This window comes from Neolamprologus brichardi, chromosome 16, assembly GCF_056152115.1.
Source record: "Neolamprologus brichardi isolate AB-2024 chromosome 16, ASM5615211v1, whole genome shotgun sequence".
Classification (NCBI taxonomy): domain Eukaryota; kingdom Metazoa; phylum Chordata; class Actinopteri; order Cichliformes; family Cichlidae; genus Neolamprologus; species Neolamprologus brichardi.
Genome location: NC_142119.1, coordinates 21792943 through 21818593, shown reverse-complemented (window position 1 = coordinate 21818593; position 25651 = coordinate 21792943). Strand labels below are relative to the sequence as shown.

At 41.3% G+C, this 25651-nt stretch overlaps 3 protein-coding genes across 7 annotated transcripts in view; all 3 read left to right on the top strand.

Moving 5' to 3' along the window:
• The first annotated feature begins 353 nt into the window (after positions 1-353).
• Positions 354-16654, top strand: gpr156 (G protein-coupled receptor 156). Its single transcript, XM_006788348.3, has 10 exons — positions 354-532; positions 4726-4878; positions 8239-8366; positions 8448-8568; positions 8651-8761; positions 10438-10563; positions 10822-10917; positions 11252-11488; positions 12202-12360; positions 13802-16654. Exons 2-10 carry the CDS (start codon positions 4738-4740, stop codon positions 15128-15130), a joined length of 2448 nt encoding a protein of 815 aa, XP_006788411.2. The 5' UTR covers positions 354-532; positions 4726-4737; the 3' UTR covers positions 15131-16654.
• LOC102789583 (zinc finger protein RFP-like) lies at positions 5730-8202 on the top strand. Its single transcript, XM_006788347.3, has 2 exons — positions 5730-5893; positions 6322-8202. The coding sequence occupies exon 2, from the start codon at positions 6324-6326 to the stop codon at positions 7974-7976; it is 1653 nt and encodes a 550-aa protein (XP_006788410.1). The 5' UTR covers positions 5730-5893; positions 6322-6323; the 3' UTR covers positions 7977-8202.
• Positions 16655-19104: 2450 nt separating the features above from the next.
• gsk3ba (glycogen synthase kinase 3 beta, genome duplicate a) overlaps positions 19105-25651 on the top strand; it is a 34937-nt gene continuing 28390 nt past the window's right edge. For 4 of the 5 annotated variants that reach the window (XM_087830248.1, XM_006788344.3, XM_087830247.1 and 1 more), the window contains exon 1: positions 19105-20028. In XM_087830248.1, the coding sequence (XP_087686374.1) occupies positions 19941-20028 (88 nt within the window). In that variant the 5' untranslated portion in view covers positions 19105-19940. The remainder of the gene's footprint in view (positions 20029-25651) is intronic. The other variant, XM_035906644.2, reaches the window with a different exon arrangement.

The following is a 25651-nucleotide window of genomic DNA, read 5'->3' as shown; positions in this document are numbered from 1 at the left end:
TATATACAGAGATGATGTGTGTTTCTCTTTCCATTAAAACGAGCGCTGTTTTCACTCTATTTATTTGTACTGGTGATAGTTAGAGCGCCGCCCTGTCCCATCTGCCACACGCAGGTCCCCGAGGGGCCCCCTGTACCATACTGGGCCCACATTGTCACAATCGTGCACCGCATCACGCTTTGAATTCGCTTTATTGGAGAGAGAAACAGAGAGAGAAGGAGAGAGAGAGAGAGAGAGAGAGAGTCAGTATCTCCCACACACACTCGCTCACACTCGCGCCCTCCCCTTCCTCCGTGCGCAAAGGAGGACTCCAGAGTTCTGCTGAACTTCTCCAGAGTGACGGGCTCGTTCCGGAGTGACGGGCGGGAATCGTTTCAAGTGTGCGGCCACGAAAGCCATGTAGCAATGTTAGATAAGGAACTATATTTTCATTTATTTTCAGTTTTTATTATCATAAGGTTTCTGAGTCTGGCGACATGGAGTCCGAGACGGGACGAAGCAATGGGATCCTGCGTGCGGTTTGAAGACCAAGGTTTGTTCTTTTGGAGTCATTATTTTCTTCTTCTTCTTCTTCTTCTTCTTCTTCTGCTCAGCGGGTTTAGCTGACAAATTGGCTGCTTTACTGTACAGCCAACTAATTACAGCCATGAGTGTCGCCTCTTTTACCGGATAGGATCGCACTTCACAGCTGATTATGCTACAGAACCCAGAGGAAGGCTTATTTTTTTAAGCGATCTCGTACAGGTGTTTTATCCAATATTCAAATTTTAATAGCTCATAAATCATTGCTTTCTTCTTCACTTTATTTTAATATTATCTGTTTCTCTTTTTATTGGTGCTTCATTACAAAGCAGTGATGACACGCACGTTTCATTCAGTTTATGCTCTTTCCAAAGTCTGGGGGGTATGGCTAAAATCAAATGCCATTAATAGTGTTTTTCTCCATCATAACGTAAAATATGTGCATATTCAAGCATTTTATGAAAAAAGCACAAATGTGATCGTGTAATTTGTGTCCCCATATAAATAGAATACAAGACACGTTTACTTAAACTACTTAAAGTAACTGAATAATACTTGACACCAAAGAAAATGGCTGCGAATATACTTTTTTCTCTAATGTGTATCGTGTTTAGAATAGAAGTTGCGATTTTCTATAAGAAAGCATTTTATCTGGACCCATAATAATGACATAATATTTTAATATGATGCTTGCATGGATCCACATGCAATCCTTGTATGTTATATCTACAGTATCTACTCTCGTGATAATGATTAAATAATTAGGCTAATAACACAAGGTTTCTCTATAGTTTTTCCTTGGTAAACTTTAAACTGATATGCTGAGAACTCATCAGATTTTCCGCTTGTATAGTGAAATTGCTTCCGTTCTCAGAGAAAATATAAATTTTGATAACATTTTGATGAATTGATGTCGCTATAAAATATATAATCCAGAACCTGCAAAAAAATGGATGATGTGCCCAGAAATGGCCTGAGGTGGGATTTTAGTGCCAGTAATTGCGTTCTAAATCAGCTTAGGGAATAAACTTATAAACGGATTACTGGCTATGAAGGAATGTTTCAATAATGGCCCCTGAACCAGGCTTTACATCTGATGGTTACAACACTCTAATCTTAAAAGATGAACAGAGTGATTGACAGAACAATGAATGGGCTTTACTCCAATTTTTAATAAAAGTTTTAAAGGACTTGTTAATTCTATCTATCTGGGCCCGTTGGCCTGCCAAAAGTAATGAGAATATTCCTGAATTTAAGAAAATGTATCCCAAAGGGAGGCACAGTGGTACACCCCTGTTACCAACATTTAAAGACACTCACTTTAGTTTATTTGTTTATTTTTTGTTTTAAGGCAGCGAGACTGCGATGATTCTTAAATTATTTAACCTACGGCTCTATAGTGTCATTTACAGATTAAGCTTACAAATTAAGCATTCCCGAGTCAATCCAGGAAGGAGACATAAATCCCTTTGGGGTTGTATCAAGAAGGGAATCTTGTGTAAAAAGAAATCTGAACATGGGAAACTACTGGCTGTAGTTTTCTATTTAGTTTAAAATGCAAGAAGAATAAGTATAATTTTAATAAATATAATTTTCAAACTTGTTGCTTTTTTTAAATGGAGATGTCATAAAATACATTTAAAAATGATTATCCTGTAACAACAAAAGACTTAGAAATAGTCCTCAACATAAAGTGAGGAATAATGTTTGAATTTCATTTTCTGTGGTGCATAAAACTATGAAACAATTCAGAGAATAGAGAGAAATCTTTTCACATAAAGGAAAAAGCCAAAAGCGATGATTGGGCTCTTGTACATTTGCATTAAACAAGAAAAAGAAATATGGTGGAAATCACTTCACGGCTCAGAAACACTGATAACAACCACTGAGAGTGAGCACAGTTTTTGCTGCATTCAGAAATACAAGTGAAAGTTTTATTATGCAAAGACAATACCATAAACACTATATGCCTCTCTGGGTCTGAGTCGTCTAAAACAGGCAGGTGCAGAGACTATCATTGCACAGATACAAGCCACAGTCTGTGAAACTTGCCATGAAGGAACCATTAATACTAAACAGCATATACAGTTTTTAGGTTCTGAGCAATATTTTCCAGCTAAACCCTTACAACCACAGACCCTGTAAGGATCTGGGTGCTGAACTGGCCTGCCTGGAGTCCAGTGCAGTCAATCTCTGAAAACATTTTTGTCATGAAATTGGCTCTGAAATTTGAATCTGCTGGCATATCAAGCACACCTGGGGGGGAAATGCCATTCACAAGAGCAATTTGTCTCTGTAGTTCCCAAAGGTGAGAATGTTATGAAAAGAAGAGGTGACACAACACAGTGGGAAACATATCCCTGTTCCAACGTCTTTGAAATGTGTTTTTGGCATCCGTTTCAAACTGTCATGTCCCAAAATGTGCTGTTATTTTCCACAAAGCAATGTTTCTCAATATCTGATACGTTGTCTATGAAGCGAGTTAAACGCAGGGTTCAAATGATTTGCAAATCACTGCATACAATTTTTTATTTTTTTATTTTTTTTTAAGACAAACTTATAAGTATAAAAGTGAAAGCCGCGCTGCAGGCACATTAAGCCCATTAGGCCCATCCCATGTTTAAAGTAAGACAATCAAGGCTACAGGTAGCTCAGGTATTACTTGCGGTTTAGCCTTCAGGACTTCAAAAGACACTCCTCATGATTATTCTGAACTGTCAAAACATGTCCATAAAACCAAGCTCAGCTTGGAGTCTAGCACTGCTCTCCCTGCTTACACTGTGACCCCCCTCACAGTTGGATGTTGACCTCTTCAGGGGGGTGGGTTTTGGCCTAAGCTGAAAGCTACAGAGGCAGGATTCTGAGAAAAAACTTGCGGAAATGCCTCTCTATGACGGCTTTTCTTGCAGGAAGCAGAAGAACTGTGATCTAAACTTGGAAAGTGACAAAAGGATATGAACAGGAACTCCAGACATTTCCTAGATATATTGAAAAGATGGCTTCTTTGTTCAGAAAACAGCCTTAATATTTGGAAATGCCTTATACTTTACATTACTGTCAGCCCTGCTTAATCATTTTCACTCGGGAGCTTGCAAATGGGATGTTTTTATGCCACACTGCTACACCACACTATTTCTGCACAATTTCCCCTTTCATTTTGATTGATCCCATAACTGAACTGCCCCAGAGCCTTTCAGGTTACCTTAGTCATTCTACAAAGACGAGACGTGTGATGCCTAATAGCACTCTACTCACATAAACACCCACCGGTCTGCCAATTTGTATCGATACAAGTAGTCTTACATCGTCTTAGCAACATGTGGCTGAGTCACAGCAGCGATTACAACGATCAGACTCTCGTCTGTCCTAGTTACAGCTCACAGTATCATGTGAGACCATGCCGCATAATTAAACGTGCAACATGTCAGTGCAGCCCAGAGCAGCCTCATAAAAATTCCTGCGGCAAGAGTGACAAACTGTTGTTTGGCATTAAAGTTTACCTCTTCAGTTGCAGATGCTTTAAATTAAAGGTATAATTGTGGATTGTTTGGCTGTCGGGGAAATCTTAACCCTGAAATGTTAACTTTGATATGTTAAATTAGCTCTGCTGTTCCTTTTTCTTTTGCCTGGTCAATGTGAAAATGTGTGTTATCAGAGGCTGTGGTCCACTGTTTGCTAATTTACCTCTGGGATCACAAGGTGATGGTAAAAATTGAGGATAAGCAGAAACAGAGTTCCTGTTGTTCATGTTTATTGTTTTAAAGTTGGAAATACCACTAATGCCTAATAATTTCTCTAATTTATATTCTAGTAATTCTAATATTCTTGTCTGTTTAAAATGCCTGTTTCTGTTTGGGCTGCTATCTATGCAATGCACAATCACTGTCTCTGCCCCTGTCACTCCTCGCCTCAGAGGTTTCTGTCAGAGCACCACACTGTGGTGGCTTCAGGTCCTACAACTGTCAGGTGAATAATAAACCTGGAAACAGAAGCAAAATGCCACTAAAACGTGTTTCCTTGGTCTCTAGTATCTTGTGGAATTTAGTACATTGGTCCATTAGTAAGATAAATAATTATACAGTAAAAATGTTATCACAAAACAGGAATAAGTGATTTTAGTGTGTTCGGTTTTCTTTCACAAAGAGCAGTGTGTTTATTCTTTCCATTTCATCACATCTGTGAAATCTATTGATTGCTTAACAGGATGTTTTTGTGATGGTGGACGGACTGGTGCCAATCATGGAGCCTGAGCTGAACTGCAGCTCCCAGTGTGAGTCCCCATTTTGCTTCATCCAATCTGGAGTCAGCAGGCAGGACAGCCTCGACGTTCTGCAGAGGCTATGCAGTCTCAGCACGGTAACCTCTCTCTGTCACTCTCTCATGTTAATAAATATACTTATAATGAAAAATATAACAATGCCAAGCACATACTGTATAATCAGGGGTGAGAAATTAAAGGAAAAGAAACTCAGAACGCTATACTTCCAAAAGATATCCCTTCATTCTTGGTTTTGATGATAGATGATTGAGAGAGTCCAAAATCTCCCACAGGTGTTCAGCTGGTTGAGAGCTCTTGACAGGAAGGCCATAGAATATGATTCATGTTGTTTTAATATACATGCAGCCACTCAGCAAACCCTCAATGTTTCACCAGAGTATGAGGTGAGGGTGAACAACTTTGTCCAGATTTACAATCACTCTTGCAATGCCAGTAAATTACTCTTACAGCACAATAAATCAGCAGGACTTTTCTTATGGTCAGCTCAGCTGGCCAAGTTAGTTTTTCCTTTAATTTGTCACACATCTGTGTATCTAGACTATCCAGATGTCACATGCACATGTTCCTGCATTTACACAGTAAACAGATTTTTTTTACATCACAAAGTGCTGGCACACTGGCATGTCTTGTGCAGTTGACCTTGTGAAAGGGTAAAAAGGGTGAAACTACTTCTGATTAATTCGATTAGCAAATTACTTTTAATCGAGAGCCGTTCACTCAAAGCCTAAAAAAAACCTGTTTTTTAAAATTACTTTTAAAAGCAGATTTTAAATGTTGGTCTGTTGGTCAATGGAACAAGTGAGCCGTGTAAATAAACACACCAAGCAAACTAGGAGTGTGATACTATCCTACTCGAGAAGCTATTTGAATGGTACACATCCCGAAAGGTAATAGGGGTGGACTACCGAAGCTATGTTTAGTATCGTCTCAGTCACTGGTGCCCTTAAGAGACGAGTCAGCGGAGATCAGCACCGTGAGGCAGGCAAAGAAAGTCTAATAAGACTTTCAAAATAGAAGCTAAAGTAGCCGAGACGCTGTGTCAAAGGAACACAAACAAGCTTTTCTCTTCGTGCCGTGCCACAACGAGTTGAGGTGAGTTATCGCTTTGATTTCTTTCACTTTCTGATGTTAATTTATGCATGGGTGGGTCTCAGAGTGTATAGCATCCTCACCCAAGGGAGGGAAGAACAGTGAGCTGTGCTGTGTTTTCTTTGTTATGGTAATTTTTTCCATGACAAAATAGTATTCAAACATAGTATTATCCTTTAGTTCAGTGTCTTTATGGTCTCTCTTTATTATTTTCTAATGACCTCAACTGACATAAAAACTGCTCAGCTAAAGTGAAATACTCTTTGATGAAATCTAACACCATGCATTTGTTGCTATTTGTGGATGTGAACAGCCCACCAGGCACCAAGTGTTCCTATCCCTAACGCTATAGTGGAAAGACAAAAATACAAGGAGCTGAGCCAACTTATTGCATAAAACACCACCTGTTTTTTCTCTCTCTGTGCTTCTAGATATGGCCACAGCTGGCAGTGTGCTGTCCAAGGAGCAGCTCCTTTGCCCCATTTGTCTGGATTTGTTCAACCAGCCAGTGTCCACTCCTTGTGGGCACAACTTCTGCAGGGAGTGTTTACAAAGATATTGGCAGACCTCTAACATGCCTCAGTGTCCCATGTGCAAGCACAAGCTGTACATGCGGCCTGACCTCAAAGTTAACACCTTTATATCGGAGGTGGCTTCTCATTTTAAGAAGTTGGTGGAAAAGAAAAATGAAAATGAGAGCAGTGCTATGGATCAGTCAGAGGGCCACAAGGGAGATGTTTCATGTGATGTATGCATTGGAAAAACAGTCAAGGCTTTTAAATCATGTCTGGACTGTTTGGCCTCATTTTGTGAGACTCATCTGGAGCCCCATCACGTTCTAGGCACCTTCAAGAAACACCGCTTGATTAAGCCTGTGATAAACATGCAAGACAGGGTGTGTAAGCAGCACGAAAAGCTGTTCGACCTGTTCTGTAACACTGACCAGGTGTACGTGTGCCAGATCTGCATTACGAAAGACCACACGGCTCATCAGACTGTTCGAATAGAGGATGAGAGCCGGAACAGAAGGGCTCAGATCGGGAGCACAAAAAAAGAGGTGGGAGAAATGATCCATCACCGACTGCAGAAAATCTGTGACATCAATAAGATCATTCAAATCAGCAGGAGAAACACAGAAAGGGAGACTGAAGAGAGTCTGCGCGTCTTCAGCAAGCTGTTCCAGCTTGTCCAGAGAGGCCAGGCTGAAGTGGCCGAGGTGATTGGCGCAAAGCAGAAGCAAGTAGAAAGCATGGCCAGCAGGCTTATCTTGGAGCTGGAGCAGGAGATTGATCAGCTGAGCTGCAGGAGAGATGAACTGGAGCAGCTCTCGTTCACCGACGATGATCTCTATCTTCTCCAATACTTTCCAGCTTTCGCCACAGTGCCAGCCACCAAAGACTGGTCCGACACCTGCTTAGAGAGTACTGAATATGTGGGCATAGTGAGGAGAGCGGTGAGGAGAGTAATGTGTCAGCTGGAGGAGACGGTAAAAGCTGAGGTGAAGAGGCTCTGCGAATCCGAATTTCAGAAAGCTCAACAATATGCTGTGGATGTGCATTTGGATCCCGATACCGCTCATCCCAAGCTGGTGCTGTCTGAAAACAAGAAGCAGGTCTATCACGGTGACGTATCCCTCGGCCTTCCTGACAACCCAGAGCGATTTTACCCTTGTGTGAGCGTTTTGGGAAAGGAGGGCTTCTCTGCTGGAAGGTTCTACTATGAAGTTGAGGTGAAAGGAAAGACAGAATGGGATATTGGAGTTGCGCTTGAAACGGTGACCAGAAAAGGAGGGAATATGCTAAACCCCGACAGGGGCTACTGGGCGCTGGGGATGAGAAAGGATGAGAGCTACTGGGCTCTCAGCAACAGCCCTGTGTGTGTCCCGCTGATTGAGAAGCCCCAGAGAATTGGGGTGTATGTGGATATGGGCTGGGGACAGGTTTCATTTTACAACGTGGACTCTCATTCTCACATCTACTCCTTTACTGGGTGCACCTTCAGTGGCAGACTTCTCCCCTACTTTAACCCACGGAGGAATCACGGCGGGGTTAACTCAGCACCTCTCATCATCGTGCCTGTTAACTAAAACTTCATAATGTGCGATCTCTACTTGAATGCTTCATTTAGTTTTCAATTTAACGTTTCAACTGTGCCAAAAAAAAGTTCCAAGTCTGTAGGGTAATACTTGTTGCTTAATAAAATAGTGTTTGTCCAAATGAATCGTGTTTCTTTTTTTATTATTATTGTTTTGTGTCCGTGATTTCAAAAAATGAGAGTTTCAGATGCACAAGAGCAGCATCTGAAATAATTTGGATCCATGTTTGCATGTTGCATGTATGCGTTTGCAGATGGCAGCAGAGCTCCCGAGGCGCTCTCTCTCATCGGTGCTAATTGCTGTGGTGTGGACGCTCCTCTCCTGTGGAATCCTGTTGGCATTTTGCTTCCTCCTTTTCACCCTGCGCTTCAAAAACAACAGGTACAGTGAAGCATATGCAGTATATAAACACAAAGAGAGGCTTACAGAAGTCATTTAACATAATGTGTGTCATGTCATTAGGATAGTAAAGATGTCCAGCCCCAACCTCAATGCCCTGACTCTCTGTGGAAGTGTCCTCACCTATAGCAGCGGTTTCCTGTTTGCCGTCGAGGAAAGTGGAGCATCTATAGCTGTTCTACAAGTGAGTCCAACTTCCCTTCACCTCTCTGTATTAGCATTGACATTGTTAGATTGAAGTAATCATACCATGCTCTCTCCCGTAGACTCGCATGTGGATGCTTTGTGTTGGCAGTACCCTGGTGTTTGGCCCAATTTTGGGGAAGACATGGAGACTGTACAGGGTGTTCACGCAACGCGTGCCGGACAAGAGAGTGGTAGGCATGCTCTTCAGTTTTCCTGGTGGTTTCCTAGGGTTTGTTGTTAGCATCTAAAGATTTGGACTTACAGTACACAAATATGAGTAGATACTTTGAGATGTGAAAGATTAAAAACAAACACACTACATAGTCTACAGTCCATAAAAAATATGTAGGTTTGATGATAAATTTGATCCTCCTGGACTTGGAGGAAGTGCTTTTCACATATGATTGTTTTCAGCTGCTCCTTGCTGGAGGAATTTTGTTGCTTGACCTTCTACTTTAAAACACTCCAGATGTAGTCTCTTTGAATTAGGGGACATAGTTTTCACTCTTTCCTCCTGTGTCCACTTTGTTAAGACCTCAGGGCAACCTTCCTTCAGTTTCTGGGCACAAACTTGCCATCTCCCCAACATTGTTTGCACTCGTGTTTCACAGCCAGCACTGTTGACCTCCTCTTTCTTGAAGTATTATTCTTGCTTTTATTTGGTTGTAATTCTAACTAAAAGTGCTTTCACTAATGGTCACAATGCTTCTTTTCATGATCTTTGGCAAATCGTGCAGCACTGTGCTGTTTTTAAGCTGCTGTTTCCTTCTTTTCTTTCTTTCTGCAGAGGCTTAATTCATTCAGGGTTTTTTTTTTTTATTGATGCATTAGTTTCTGCTGATACTCTGTCCACTATCAAACATGCCATCTGCTTTTCAGTCAAATTATATGTAGCAGAAAATAGCAAATTGTGTATTTGTCCTGTATTTAAGGTCGTCCACTGTGCCTGTTTGTGTTAACATGGATCTTCATTTACCTTTTTTACTTTTTAATCACTCCTGGCTCATTGTTTTAACTTATGCCAAGTAGCCTACTTACACTCTTGGACCCTCTCTATCTTTATGACATCTCACAATCTGGTTTCTTACGTGCTGAGGCAATTGAGCCAGGCCAGATTAGACACAGCCAAGGCCAACATATAACAATATAACCACTGTGATATGTTGGTATAGTAGTTTGTGTTCAGATAACAGTTTGATTCTGGGATAAGATACAAAATTTAGGGGCTGGTCTTGGATTTGGACTCAGGGCCTCTCATGTTAGGGTCACTAAATCCATGGCTCAAAGAAACCTAACATATGAGATGCCACAACACTGCTGCAGCTCAACAAATGTTTAATATTGCAAAAATAGTTATTTTAAAAAATAAAACAAATAGATATAACAAGGAATAGGAGACCAACCATAAACAAACAAGAGAGAAAGAAGAACATGAACAACTACACAATGAGCAATCAGATTCCAGCTTAAACTAATAGTCGTAAACTAAACTAATAAAACCAAGACTGAAAACATGATTGTCAATAACTCCCAACTCAACTAGGAATAAATTAAAAACAAACAAAAATATAGTCAGTATGTATTATGTATTTTTCTTTCTTCCTTCTACTATTTACCAGATTCATCAAGCATGTTCTGCCCCAGGTATTTATATTGCTTAGGAGATATTCAGAGATGTTTCTGAAGCATTAACTAGCAGTTTAGGCCATGGATAAGATACAAAGCTTGTTTTGCTTAATATAAATTTCTTTACTGTGCATATCCAATCTGGTATCTGATAACTGTGCCACTTAATCAAGGTGTCGCTACATGAATGAAAATGCTCCACTGGTGAAATAATAACTGGGGACTATGCTCTATGTGTCAGATAATCAGGGACATCCAGTTGATGGGTATGGTGGCTCTGTTGATCCTGGTGGACATGCTGATTCTCACCGCTTGGAACCTCAGCGACCCCATCAGGTGCTCACGATCTGTGGGAGCTGTTGTCAAGGTAGGATTATTGGTGATTTCCTGAAGCTGAGCAAAAAGTTGTAAAATGACTTGGTTTCATTAAGAATGATGAAAACCGAAATGCATGGGACTTTATGTTCACCTGAATGCTTTTTGCTGTCAAATTATGGAAAGTGAAATGAGAATGAGATTGCAGGAAAAATTGAATTTGTGACTGGAAAATGACAAACTCATACATAATGATGACAGCTAAATAAATCAACTCTCTGATGGTGTATTGTTTTCTTTGATGATGTAGGTGATGGAAAGAGATGTTTCCTACTCGTTGTCGCAGCTGGTTTCTTGTTCTTCTTTGTACTCAAATCTGTGGATCATTATTGTTGTTGTCCAAAAGGTAACTAGTCTCTATTCAAACTTTATTATACATTTGTATCAGTGTTTAAATGCACATTTTAAAGTTTTGTATTATTTTGATGGCATAATTTATCTTTCACCTGGTGTTTTCTGTGTTTTCTGTATGCTGTACAGTTTTACAGCTTTACTTAAGTGAATATATGTGAATAAAACTGCTGAATTTGAGAAATCAAATCAAAATTATAGTTTCAGACGTCAAGTATTAAATAACCTGGTCATTCATTTTTGAATAATATGAATAATTTTTAAACAATAATAATGGTTATCTTTTTTTTTCTTTTAATGTTCTTTGTCTTTACTTTGTTTCTCTTTAGGGTTGTCTTCTCCTCTATGGCACTTATCTAGCTGGACTGACAAGTAATGTCAGCCATCCCCCAGTCAACCAGTCTCCTACAATCATTACATGCGTCACTTTGGTCACCTGCTCCTCCGCCGTTGCCACCCCCGTGTCCGTCTTCCTGCAGACTTGGCCCAACCTGGTCTACAGTACTGTGGCTGGAGCCATCTTCATCTGCACGCTGGCTACAAACTGCATGCTGTTTGTGCCTCAGGTCAGACACTGATGTCATTTTCCATTTTTTAGCATCTCCGTAACAGAAAACTACTTGGAAAATAAAATTTTCCAAGTAGTTTTATTATGTTTACTGATTGTCCATTTCATTTTTGCGAACACAATGATGCTTCAGTGTACAGAGGGGGGTTTTTTTTTTTCAAATATGGCAAACGTATTTACTTAAAGTGAAGGATACACTGATTATATAATAATAGAATACTACGTTTAGAAACCAGCAGTAAATAAACAGACTCAATCAGACAGACAGAAACTAAATACAGACAGATGACAAATAGACACATGAATGATAGCTTTGGTTTTGACTTTTTCTTTTTCATTTGAATAAAGTAGTAAATCTGTGAGTGATTGCGGTGCTCACACATGCAGTTTTATGTGTGCCAGGTTTCCATGTCTGTCAGTGGAGGGTGACTCACACACAAGGTGTTTATGAGTCAAAACTACGTAGGCTGTCGTAAACAGGTTTATGACTCTCTAAGAGTCTAGCAGAGGGCTTTTGTTATGGTAAAGGAATGCATCTCCTCTGGAACGGAAGAAAATAGCTGAACAGTGAGCAGTTTGTGCAAATACACCTGGTGAATATTCCCGATCAAATGACCCTGATAATATATCTTCTTTTTTTGTTAAAAAAAACTTTTGTAAAAAACGACATTTTTTTCATATCTCTAAAATATCTCACTTGCCCCCATACAGCTGACCCAGTGGCGACAGTTTGAAGAAGATCAGAACAACCCGAGTCAGATGGCCAAGTATTTCAGCAGCCCCAGTAAGAGTCAGCCATCTGTGTACAGTCAGGATGAAATCTTCTACCTGCTGGGGGAAAACAGCTCAATGAAGAAACTCCTTAATGAGGTAACGTTAATGTTTTCTTCTCAGAATTAGCCACTCAGTAAGAAATCATCTTTGTTTCATGTTAGAATTCATATAAAGCTGCAGTAGAACTTTCTCATTTAATTATAAGACACGTAATCTTTATTTTTTTGCAGATGATTTAGGTTTTCCATTCCTCTCCTGTAGACGAAATGTGCTTTCTTTATAAAGGCCAGTAGGGGGTGACTCCTCTGGTTGCAAGAATATGGGGAACTGACACCACTTCTCTTATTTATGATCTCAGTAAAAACTTCCTAGATTAGTTTATGGCATCAATCACTTTTGTTTTTTTAAATAGAGCATAAGGTTTATGTAGTAAAGAATTGTAACATTTAGAGTAAAATCAACACCAAAGTAGAGTATGCTTCGGGGCGTGGCTGCAAATATATATTGTCGCTAAACTTAATTAGTTTTTTAAACAATTTGTCATTTTTTGAGTATTGCGGTAGCACATATTGCAATTTAGTGGCCTTTTTTAAAGTGTTGCAAACTGATGCAGACACTTTGCTGTACTCAAATTTTCCTCAACTATATGCTTCACATCTCTCTATAGTGTGAGTATGGTTGTGAAAAAACACAACATATCAGGGTTCCAGGCTGTTTAACACATAACAAAAATTTCAATTCCGGTCAATTTTATTTATACAGAATCAATAGTCCACTCAGTGTGCTTTATACAGTAAGGTAAAGACTATTAGAAAGAAACCCTAACAATCATATGATCCCCTATGAGCAAACGCAGGAAGACAGGGAAAAAGGCAAACTGTGGGAGAGAGAGTCAGATTTTAATAAAGGCTCATGTTATCTGAGACAAAGGTTTTGGTAAATAAAGTAGGTCATGGATTGTGTTATTTCAAACTAAGTGTGTCGAGTCTTTTTTATTTTATTTTAGTTTCTATTTTATACCTAATAAACTTACATGGAAATGGAGCAGCAGAGCACAGTTCTGATAGCGTACGAGGCACTTATAATGTCCCCCCAGCTTCTGTATTGGACACATCTTTGTTCCTCATCTATAATAATATGTGTGATGCACTGTCCAAGTGCTGGTCTCTATATTAAACACAAAAACAAATTTCAAGAGTTTACATCCTGAAGCTGCAGGTAGTCCTCTTAACAGACTCATTTAATGTCAAAATTAGGTGACAAACACATTCAGTACAATATATAAAACTAACACCTTCATATTACTTCATTAGTGGTGTAGATGAAACAGGGCTGAGTCAGTGCTGAATCAAAGTGGCACCAGCTGCTTAACCATATGTTTACGACTTTCTGTCACTGCTTGACTGTTCTGTTTATATTGATTCAAAAGGCAGGAAACTGATGCGTGCCAAGTTTTCTTAGTGGCAGATTTTTCTAGCAACATTTTCTCAGTATGTGTCAAAATGTTTTCACTTCTCTGTATCACCACAATTTTCAGAAGAACGCCGTGATCGACAGTCTCCAGGAGCAGGTGAACAACGCCAAGGATAAACTCCTGAGACTCATGTCAGCGAGCCAGCACCCTGAGGACCAAGAAATGGACTCCTCTGCCACTAACCTCAACTCGTCCTCCACTCAGACGACCGAGCTCCAGTCGGAAGGCCCCTCTACTTGTTCTCAATCTCAGAAAGACACTAAATCAACACTCTCGCCCTCTGCTCTCTCCCCTCACCTCACTGCTGCTCATGGTTCATTATCTGCTGTTACACCGTCCTCTGCACCTTCCTCTATTTCAAACTACTCCGCTCCCATTTCTGTTTCCTCCCCTCTCCCCAACAAAATCCCTGTTTGTGAAACTCAAAACAATGCATCTGCTCTCAAACGGGACGCATCCCTCCCATTTATGGGTTTACTCAGGACACCAGAGGAGACAGTTCAGTTTGTGACCTCTCTACAGTACCGACGAGGGTTGAACCCCTCTATGGCTGAAAACTTTGGTAGTTATAGTGGCCTAAATCTTCAGGTGGGACCAAATACTAAACCAGCTGGTTTTGTTAGTAGCGAACAGTTGCAGGAGATCCTACAGGAACTCAGCGTGGATGCAATCACGGAAACCACGCTTCGATCTCCCGATCAGGTGCCCAGGATACCTTCTCAGCAAAAACTGACCAGAGACTCTACACTCTCCCCTCTCTCCCCACGGACACCCTGCTCCCTTCCCTCTCCTCCACTCTTTCGCTACCCTAGCATCTCGCCTTATACCATGAGAAAAAGGCGGCGGCCCTTTCACTCCTCCAGAGGAGGTTTAGCTCCTCCCTGCTTCTACACAGGCTCTGAGGTTCCTGGCTGTGCAAGAGCAAGAGACACATGTGCGCTCCCAAGTCCAGAAGATATTACTGTGGATGATAACTGTATCCCACATCACAACAGTGACCTTGAAGAGGGAAAGGAGGAGGAGGACACGAAAGTGCATGAAGTAGTGAGAACATGTCAGAGGTGTGTTTCAAGGCTCCCGAGATGTTCGGTCTTGCATTGTGAAGAACAAAACCGTAAAGCTCCAGAGGATGTGGGAGCAGGCGGTGATAACGAGCAGCACCGCAGACACATTCGAGACTCCTGTGGGTACTCGGACTCAGATTCCAGCAGCTCAACCGATTACTGCTACTACCACCGTCCTTACTGTGACTCCTGCCTGCAGCGAGGCTCCCTCCTGTACTCAGACAGCTCCTCAGACTCCTCTGACAGCGAGTATGATGACTACTTGAGCCTCTACCGCTCACCACGCCCTGTGGTATTCAAAGAAGACCTCAAACCCACCTTCGTATGAACACGTTTACTGCACTTTACACATTTATCCAGTTCCACAACTTGAATGAATATTCTCAGAAAGGTTGCTAAAACGGATGTACTTCTGTGATGGGGGACATTTGACAGTAGCTTACAGTATAGGAACTTTACATCCCAGAGATTGGTGTTTTTCTGTGTTGCACCATAGGTCACAGTGACTGATTTATGAGACTAAAGCTTTTGTAGCTTAAAAAACACATAATGCTGTTTACTTTTTTATAGTTACTTGTGGCATTATTTGTATTATTTGTATTACTATTTCTACTGTCTGATGAAAACTTTTGACACTTACAGTACTGTGCAAAAGCCTTGAGTTACTCATTTATTTATATTTAGTTTATTTTAATTCTTTAAGTGGTTCTGAAGGACATTTGTCTTTGGACATTGGCTGCTTTTTCATTCTTTTTCACATGAGACGCATGTTTTTTTCTGTTTGTTTTTTGTTAATCTTTTTAACACTTACCTTTGAATAATGCAAACATAAAAAGTGTTTGATGACAATGATAACAGACAACTTATCAAAAAAAAATATTTTAAATTGTATGTTTAGGCACTTTGTTACTAGCAGCGTTCCAAAATGCATAATTTGTTTCCACTTCTTTAATCCATAAAAATAAATGCCGAAGATAACACATTTTCACAGATATAAAACACAGTTTTTGCACCACAAATTGATTCTCAAGGTGCTATCAGCCCAAGATATTTCTTATGAATCATAGTTTCATAGTTTCAGTTGACCAGGAGAGAGGTGCAACAATGAGTGCCTACAGCCATCTGTAAAACACCGTGGAGGCTCTGTCATGGTTTGGGATTTCCTTTCAAGTAGTGGTTTTGGAGATCTTGTCAAAATTGATGGAATTATAAATGCAGAAAAGTACCATTGGCATTTGATCCGCTATATAATACCATCTGGAAAGCTTTTGATTGGCAAGGACTTCATTTTTCGATGATCCCAAACACACTGCCAAAGCAGTACAAACATAGCTGGATAGAAATGCACACAATGCAACCCCAGAACCCAGACATCAACATTAGTGAAGCAACGAGAGATCATGTAAACAGAAAATGAACAAAAAACATCCAAAGAAGAGTTTTTTTGTCCTTCAAGAAGCCTGGAGAACTATTACTGAAGACTACTTAAAGAAATTACAAGAAAGCTTGCCTAAGAGAGTTCAGCATGTGTTAAAGAATAAAGGTGGTCATACTTGTACAAACTATGTTTCTTTCCTTATATACTGTATTTCTATTTATGTTTGCACCTATTTCATATTTTCCTAGCAAAATATTGTGAACTGAGGAAATCAGGACTTTTGCACAGCACTGTAGACAGGTGCTTTGTTAGTTAACTCATGTAAGATCTCAAAATATACTGACAGAAGAGACACAATAATGAAAAATGACATAAACAGATGCAACATAAAAGGTTTTCACAGAACAAATGTGCGCTCTATTATCAATTGTGCAATTCTGTATTTATTTCTGTATTTATTCATTGATGTTTTGGTGTCCAGAATTACTTTATGTTTCTTTTATTATAAACATTCCTTAAAATGTTGTTATGTTCCTTTGCTGAATCTGAGTTTGAATTTACAATGTGCATTCTGTGAATGTGAGTGCTGACTTGATGTTAAATACTAAACCTCACCTTTATATGATTTCCATGTTAAATGCAACATTTTCCCTGAGTTAAAATATTTTCCAGGCTCCCCATCACTTAAATCTCCACCATGATTTCACCACATTTTCATGGGTTTTTCTGAAACACAGACAAAAGCCTTTTCTCCCTCGTATCTTTCATGTCTTTTTTATGGCTTGCCCTTCACTTCCACTCCCTTCTGCTATCTACTCTCTGTCTTTCTCGTATTTTATCCCTCCACTAATGGGAAAATATATGTTTGCCGGGGGAGGTGTTGCTATGAAGGCAAAACAGTGTCTTGCGTTACTTCTGCTCAGCTGCCTGCTTTTAAGATGCTGCTGCTCTCTGTTCTGCATATGAACCATTGAAGGCCAGCCTGGGAGAAACTCCCTTTGATACGGAGAATAAAACGCACACACGCATACACACACCCCTGCATAAAAGATACACTAGCAACTGTATCACTGTGAACAAGGAAAGACTTTCCTGCCCTTTCTGCATTCTGCATATGATAGACTTTATTGCCATTTCATGAAATGCAGCTCACATATAATTAGAGTTCAGTACAGTTAGTGACATCTACCTGCATTTGCAGAAAAGAACAAGATACACCTTCAGCGATTTTATATTACCAGACAAACATAAACTGCACCAATTCCAACCTTTTTGGTGGTTTGTTAACAATAACTGCTTTATAGATCAGTAATAAATTACAGTTCTAGATTATTTTGAATATTTTTGACTCAGTGATACAACATTCAATTATTAACATCTCATTTAAAATTTATATTAATGGTTTCTTCTTCTTCTTCTTCTTCTGCATCTGCATGTCCTCTGTCACCACAGCCATGAACCTTCTCTGTGATCTTCCTCTTTTTCCTCCAGCCTCGCAGCTCCATTTTTAAAATATATCTATTATCCCTCCTCTGCAAGTCCTCTCATCCTTGTCTCTCTGACTTTGTCTCCAAACCTACCATCAGCTATCATCTTGTAAACCTTCCATTTCACTCATGCTGCTTTTGTCACAAATCACCCCTGACACTCGTTTCCACCCAGTCCACCCTGCCTGCACTCTCTTCTTCACTGTCCGTTGCTTTGGATTTTTGACTCAGTGTAGTTAAACTCATCCACCTTCACTACCTCTGCTCCTTGCAGCTTCACTATTATTAATTAAAATCGTTCATAAATATTATGTCAGTTGACAACAACAGCCCTCTCAAGGGTAAGAGGAAAGAGAACAAACAAAGAAGATCATAGAGAGACAAGGACAAAACACAATGGCTGAGAGAAGAAAAAGTTAATGCCATGCTGGAGTGGTATGTAAATGCAGCTGTAGCATAAAGCCATAAGAGGAGAAGAAATGCTCATTGCATCTTAGCAAGTCCCCCAGCAATATTGCATCATAATCAAGACATGGTTCGGGGTCACCTGATCTAGCCCTACCTATAAGCTTAAAAGAAAAAATGAGAGTTTTAAGCCAAGAGTAAAGAGGGTATCTGTCTCCTCAAACTGGGAGCTGATTCCACAGGGGAGATTGCTAGCTGAAGGTTTTGCCTGTTATTCTCCTTTTAGAAACTATATACATCAAAATATCACCAAAAATTAATCGAAAAAAAACAACAACCCATCAGTCAAAGGAATCTTCAAAACCAACTGATCCATTAGGTACGACGCCATCTTTATTAAATAAATAATAGCAAAAGCTTTGTTTATCTTTCATCTTTCAAACACACAAAGAGACAACAGTTTAAATGTGCAATCAGGAGGTACGATGCTAAACATGTAAGATAAGGTTATAATAGAAGGATGAGACGCGTGCACGCGCACATTATTACATTACTAAGCAAGATGACACTAATTAAAAGGATGTGCCCGAGAGCCGCGTGTGGTAAAAAGTGTTGGGGAGCGATAAAGGAGAGGCTTTTGTAACTAACATAGCAACAGTGCTGCATGACCACCGGTGCTCCGTGTCCGTGACAGCTGGGTCCATTTGAACAGACAGCCCGGCTTCGACTCTCCATTGGTGGAAGAAGTTATCCATCCCGGGAACGGGCCCGCCCCTTGTCCCCGACGCGGCACAGGAAAAAAGCCTTTGAAGTCGCGAGGGCGGTGCCGAGCAAATTATGCCATGTGGTGCTCGAGAGCGGGGTTTTCATTGGACGGCGGGGAAATGGTCGCCGCCCATTTTTGAAGGATACCCTCTCTGATTGGCTCAATCGGCCACCCCAGTTTTGCCGTGCGCGCGTTCACACTTTTCCTATTCTCCCTCGCGAGTTACGTCAGCAGCGTGAACGTCTTTCCGTGACGCTGGAGCGATCCCTCGAACAATTTGCGGAAACGGCGTACCTACCATGCGCAGCGACAAAGACTGCGAGCCTGAAACCTATGGGGAAGGAATAAAAAAAGAAATTTCGTATCGTCGCACTCTGTGCTTAAAGACCAGTATTTTCTGAGGAGCTCGCCGGCCTGGGGTCTTGGTAAAGACACCGAAATTTAACCGAGGCAAGGCTGGATTTAGAGTCGGCGTACGGCTAGTGAATTCGCTGAAGAAGATTGTAGCAGCTGGCAGATTTTCCGTTGGACCGTCTGTAGGCTAGGGTAGCGAGGGAGCCGCCATGGCAGTCGGATCATTGAGCCTCCACATCGGGATATGAAGTGGACCTGCATGTGTCCCGAATCGTTAAGAAAACGCTGCATTTGTCACCGATCCGCACCGGATCAGCATCTTAACTAACCCTTCTTCATCTCCGTGAAATCGATTCCGCACCCCGAAAGAAATTACCGCTGGTTTTTAACCGTGGGGCCACAGGGAGAGGCCAGATTCATGACTATTTTAGTCGGATACGTGTCTTCAAAGGCCCGCTGAAAGAAATCCTGGAGCACAAGGAGGAAACGATGCTCTGATAGACCGTCGGTGGAAAAGAAAAGGGTAATTTAGTGGCGATACGAAGTAGTGTGAAGGATTCCTGGGATAAGGGGATCTCTTTCTAGCTGACCTCCCCGTGAATTACAGTGATATTAATTTACTGTCATCCCCCCTCCTTTTTGGATTTTTTTTAATTATTTTTTATTTTTGATGAGAAGGTTCGGCGAATCGATCAGCTCCGCCGTTTAAGCAAGTCACAGTCGAGAGAATCAAGGGGATCGTCGGATCATGTCGGGTCGGCCCAGGACCACATCTTTCGCGGAGAGCTGCAAGCCAGTGCCGCAGCCTTCAGCTTTCGGCAGCATGAAAGTCAGCAGTAAGTACACCCGTCTAATTCTAGAGTGGCAGACTTTTCCTGCACGCACCAGGCCCACCGTGGGCTGCATATGCTCGCTTAAGTGTCCTCTCACTAACTAGACTGGAAATGTGTCAAGTTAGCATACAGTTAGCTCCGGGAAGCTTATCTCTGTCATATATGTGTGTCACTGAGCGAGACAGTGGATGGTGCTGAGCGGCACACACTGCTGCTCGCCCCGATGTGGACACACAGCGTTACGCGCTCTGTCGCGCCGCCCCGGGGCCGGTCAGCCGGAGCAGGGTTAGCAGGCCGCGCCGGGAAGGGCCGGGCCGGGCCATAGGAAGGTAGTGTTGGCACAGGCCCAGGTCAAAACCAAGCCTCCTTCTTCCACCGCAGATCCGGCCTGATTATTGTCCATTTGAATGTAGATTAGATCGCGTAGAGATATTGCCACACAGCACCAATCACATGCGTAATAGAGTTAAAGCGATTGGTCCGGTCTATTACGCAACTGTCAGAACGGAAGGTGCGCCCGTAGTTGAGTCGGGCAAAACTGACGCGATCCCAAGGGGGGTGGTTTATTAGCCTTGTTTCCACTACTTCCACGGGCCGTGTCGCGACGACCGGAGGGAGTGTGACATCGAGTATCCTGTTCATGAAGCCACGGTGGCACGGTGCCAGAGACCGCTTATAGACTGGCTGCAGAGAGGAAGCCATGCGACTGACTAGGCCTGTCAGCTGAGCAAGTGGCGGGGTGGGGGGCTGGCAATGTGGGTGCTAGACTCCTCTCTTTCGTCTAGTCTATCCATCACCACGACGATCTCAAGGCAAGGCGCACTCGCTCCCATGCTGAAGATACTGCTGCTGTGCTGGTTATATTTAATGGCCCAGTTAGAGCTCAGTCAGTTTAAATAACATCAAATTAACACTTTACCTATCTAAAAGCATTTTCATTTAAATTAATCTATAAGTATAGCATCTTTATTATTAATGAGTATCGACTGTCATAGATGGACACTTGCACAGTTCCTAGTTACACCCGTCTTATCTGACACACAGATGGGTGGGGTGGAGTGTGGGGGCACGTACCTGTTAAGGAATGCTGATGGAGCGTTAAGGCTGTGATGTGAGCATGATGTATGTCAGGCGGGTGAGGCCTGAGCTCAGGCTCATGTCTGGGCCTTGGTGCTGGAAACCGATTAGTGCACTGTGACACACACTCCAAACCCAAGTCTAATTCTTGTCTCGCCCCAGGTGCATGTATGGGTCAGGTCTGCTAAATGTGAGAATTTTTTCAGACAAAAGTTTTGGATCCTCAACTTGATTTCTTTTTCTCTCATAGAGACTCGTCTGGTGACTCAGTACTTTTTTTTTTATCAACTAAAATAATAAGCTGAACCTCTAGTTGCTCAATTAAATAGGTGTTTGATAATCTGATGTCTAACAGCAGGTGGTGTTCATCTCCATGGAGGAAAGTAGAGTGGCTGATTGCTCAGATGTCCCCTGTTGTAAAATTTTGGTCTGTGAAGCATTTCATGGAACAAACCCTTCCCAAAGTAATTTCCATCAAAGTAAGCAGCTCTGGCAACTTCAGGGCCTTCTGTACATCGCCGATTGCAGGCGTGGACATTAGTAAAACATTGGTGAAAATTGTGGGTTATATTGATTTAGACTTTTACAAACGGGAAGGGAACTAGCAAATGTAAAGATCTGTGGATGTATATGCAGAGACCTTCTTAGCAGCACATTGTTGGTAGCAGCATCCAAGCACCCAAACAGAACGTTATTAAGTTCCCAATAGGGCTGGGCCATGTCATACCGGTCACGGTAATACCGGTATAATGTTGGGCAACGACAAGAAAATGAAATATCGTGATAGAATATTATTTTCATACGCACATGGTGGTAAAGGCAGCGACGGAGAATGAGGGCGAAAGCGGATCGTTGAATGAAACGGATGAACGAGAATTGGTTTGTAAAAATGCTGCAACTTCAGTGGTGTAGAACTGGTTTAGCTTTCGTCTGTCAGATACACAACAAAGCACTATTTTTGGTAGAGCATGCCAGCAGACCGTCGTTATTACCGTGTTTTTTGGAAAATACGGCACACTCAATCCTTTGATTTTTCTGAAAATCGACACTGCCTCTCATAATCCCGTGTGCCATATGTTTGAATTCTGGTTGTGTTTACTGACTGATGTTTTAGTACGACTTTGCTAAGCTACAAACCCGCACCACTTTATGGGTTGTCGGAGCATTACTTCTATCGTAGGGAGTAGAGCAGGGCAATATGACCAAAAATATTTATCACACAATATATATTTGAAAATTTGCGATAACGATATAACTGACGATATAATTGACACTAGACAAAATACTTTACAACTCTTCAACTTTGATGGGTTTTTGCACTAATAATGTATTCTCACTTAAACAAGCAGCTGTTTTTTCCATTAAAGTTATATAAAGATGTAACAGTGCAAATGCAAATTCTTGCTGACAGTTTAACCTAAAGGCATTTCCAGTGGACACTGGCCAACATATCCTCAGCATAACAGTGTATAATATCCACAAAACTTAAAAAGAGCTTATACACACGCAATATGGTAATATTATGTTGAAGCACCGTACGTATCACTCCGCAAGGCTCCTCCCTACGATAGCCGTAATGCTCCGACAACCCATCAAGTGGTGCAATGTCCACTGGAAATGCCTTTATATAACTTTAATGCAAAAAACAGCTGCTTGTTTAAGTAAAAATACATTGATGGTTTATTTTGCACTAATAAAATTGTGGAGTTGTAAAGTATTTTGTCTAGTGTCAATTATATCGTCAGTTATATCGTTATCGCAAATTTTCAAATGTATATTGTGATAAATATTTTTGGTCATACCGCCCTGCTCTAGTTCCATATCTTTAACGATCAAGGATAATAGCAAATCTAAATCACTGAGTTTTATTTTTTCTTGTAACAAGCAGCTACATATAATTTAACTTTCTTTTTAGTTATTGTTTTAATCTAAGGTAGGCTCTGTCACACAGAGGTATGTGGTACGCAGTTTCAGTTGTATCAAAACTGTACTTTGGACTGTGTCACTTAGCTGGAATCTACCTAGACTTGTTTTTTCTTCCGGTCCAGGATGTCATCCACTATTATCCTTTCCTCCACCATCCTATAACACACACACACTTGGATAGATATATGCACTCAAATGTGTGTGTAATAACTTGGCTGATGGTCCTAAGCAGCTGTAGCCACTGCGTATGATCCTGGAGAGAATGCTCTTACCCCTCCTACACAGGCAGACGGAAACACACATGCATATACATACATACAGTACATTCACACACCCACTCGAGCACCCTCAGGTTTTGTTTTTTGGGGGGTGAGGCAGCTGGCCAGGAACAATGAGCAGCTTGTTTAGCATCTCAAAGCAGCAGCTCTCTCTTCCTCTTTTCTCCTTTTTCCTGTCTGTCCCCCTCTCACGTTTTACAAGTGATGACGAGAACAAAATGAACTAATTATACTCTTTGATTCCAAACGAAACAGCAGGGCTTACAGACGAGACGAGGACCACCGGAATCGCTCAGGGTTTAGAAGAAAGATGAGATCTATTTATTTATTTATTTATTTATTTGTGAGTGAGAGAAAGAGAGAGCGAGAAAGCTAAATAAGATGAGTGTAGTAGTGCAGCAATGGCTCTGCAGGCTGCACGCTACCCTGACATCTACAATCCATGCACCAATATTATGTCTCCATCTCAGTGAATCTTGGCCAAGTTTACTTTGCATTAGCTGCAACACTCGTTCCAGTAATGCAGTGAATTATCGTGTCAGCTTTACAACGGGGGGATTCTGCAAAATTGTTTGTACCTGTGTCTGCATTACAGGAGCTGAGGACTGCGAAGCAGTAGATGCACGTCTGTCATGAAAGACATGTGAATGCAGCACCAGTGGGGAAAAAAGAAAGAAAAAAGAAATCTATTAATAAAAAAATGAAGCATAGCAAGGGAAAAAATGACAGTGAAATATATACGGTACATATCACTACAGCCACTACACTTTAAAGTAATGTAGACTGAAAAAGAGGAGGCTGGAGAGGTGTAGAAGAAAATGCAAGAGCTGTCACTGCCACTTCCTGTTACCTGTGTGAATGCAAACCAAAAAAAAGGTATTGAAAAGTAGTAGCGAGTCCTTAGAACTGTTTGATCCAATGCGTGGATGCTTCTGCTTGCAAGGTTCAGGCATGACGTGGCCTAAATGTTCTCCTGACTCGGCAGCGTAAAATATGGCACACATATCTTGAGCTAGGTTTAAAATCTAAGCTTAGTGATAAGCCCGTCAGGTTTTAGTTACCCTAAAGGTTATAAAAATATCTCTGCGTGCACTCTTCAGGGCTTGCACCTATGTTTAGTTGGGTGTTGATGCTTGGACCTAAGGTTTCCCAGCAGAACACTGCCCTGTAACGAGTCGTCTACAAATCCCCTGTCAGTAGTTCCCTTGCGTAGCTGATTGGTGCATGAGCAAGTTATTGTGTGCAGTTCTTTGCCAAAATTCAGAAAGCGATGGACACATGGGCTGTTTGGCAGGCTTTGCACTCTTTGACATTCACTTGTAGTGATGCAACATGAATGGTGTGAAAATTATTATTCGCACTGCAGTAAATACATGACTAATTTTATGACTGCAGCTTGATTACTGCTGCATATTTATACCCCTGTAGTACTTGGAAAGAGTGTGGCTGATCATGCTGTGGGAGTCGAGTGTAAAAGTACAAAGAAAATTTCTTTGTTTAGACTTCCGTGTCAGACAAAATACTAATGCATTAACTTTAGAAGGGGTAAAACTGCTATTGCATTAATAAAAAGAAGCATCTTGTCCAGAACTTGGACCATGGAATAGTGAGCGTGGAGGATTTGTCTTTAGAGTTATGCCATGTTATTCTGTTCATTATCAGTGCCAAGGCACTGCTGTATATTAATAGCTAATAACTTATTGAATTATCGTGTACATGCCACAATGTGAGTGTCATCATTTTGTGGCTAATGTTCTGTTTTGAGGAGGGACTGACAGATAATTTCAGTGGCAATATAATAAAGATGTGATTAATATTTGCCAGCCACAGGAAGACTTGAGAGTCAGAACTCAAAGTTTCTTCACTGACTGTGACTGTGGGGAGACGTCCACACGGGGAGCAATTTGTTGTCATGAGGCGTTTAGAGGCCGTAGAAAGTCAGTGACACTCAACGACTTCAAGTGACTACGGGCGAAAAAATCCCACTGGTGACGCGTTGAAGCGACTGCCAGTGAGAGGACAGGATACCGGAGGTTGACATGACCTGGTAGGAAATGCCTTAAAGGGTAACCTCGGCAACTGGAACCTAGAATATCTTCTGTCGACCAACTGTCAGCATCAGACCAGTGATCGCTTCCCTGTGCGGATGCACCCTAGCCTGAAAGGGCTACCCTGTCACATGTCAATCAACTCGTCCTTCCCTCTCATTGGTAGCTGCTTCATTTGCTCACCTCGGGTTGATGAAAGTTTAACTCAGGATCTGCCCACCTTGCATTGCCAGCAGTTATTTTGCTCCACATCACCTGAAGTTGCTGAATATTGTTGACTATTTATGGTCTCTTGTT

Bases quoted from the DNA above. Each gene is read 5' to 3' on its own strand.
- LOC102789583 (XM_006788347.3), top strand. From the start codon at position 6,324: ATGGCCACAGCTGGCAGTGTGCTGTCCAAGGAGCAGCTCCTTTGCCCC.
- gpr156 (XM_006788348.3), top strand. From the start codon at position 4,738: ATGGTGGACGGACTGGTGCCAATCATGGAGCCTGAGCTGAACTGCAGC. The intron at 8,569-8,650 runs GTGAGTCCAACT...TCTCTCCCGTAG, and splicing joins CATCTATAGCTGTTCTACAA to ACTCGCATGTGGATGCTTTG. The intron at 10,918-11,251 runs GTAACTAGTCTC...GTTTCTCTTTAG, and splicing joins TTATTGTTGTTGTCCAAAAG to GGTTGTCTTCTCCTCTATGG.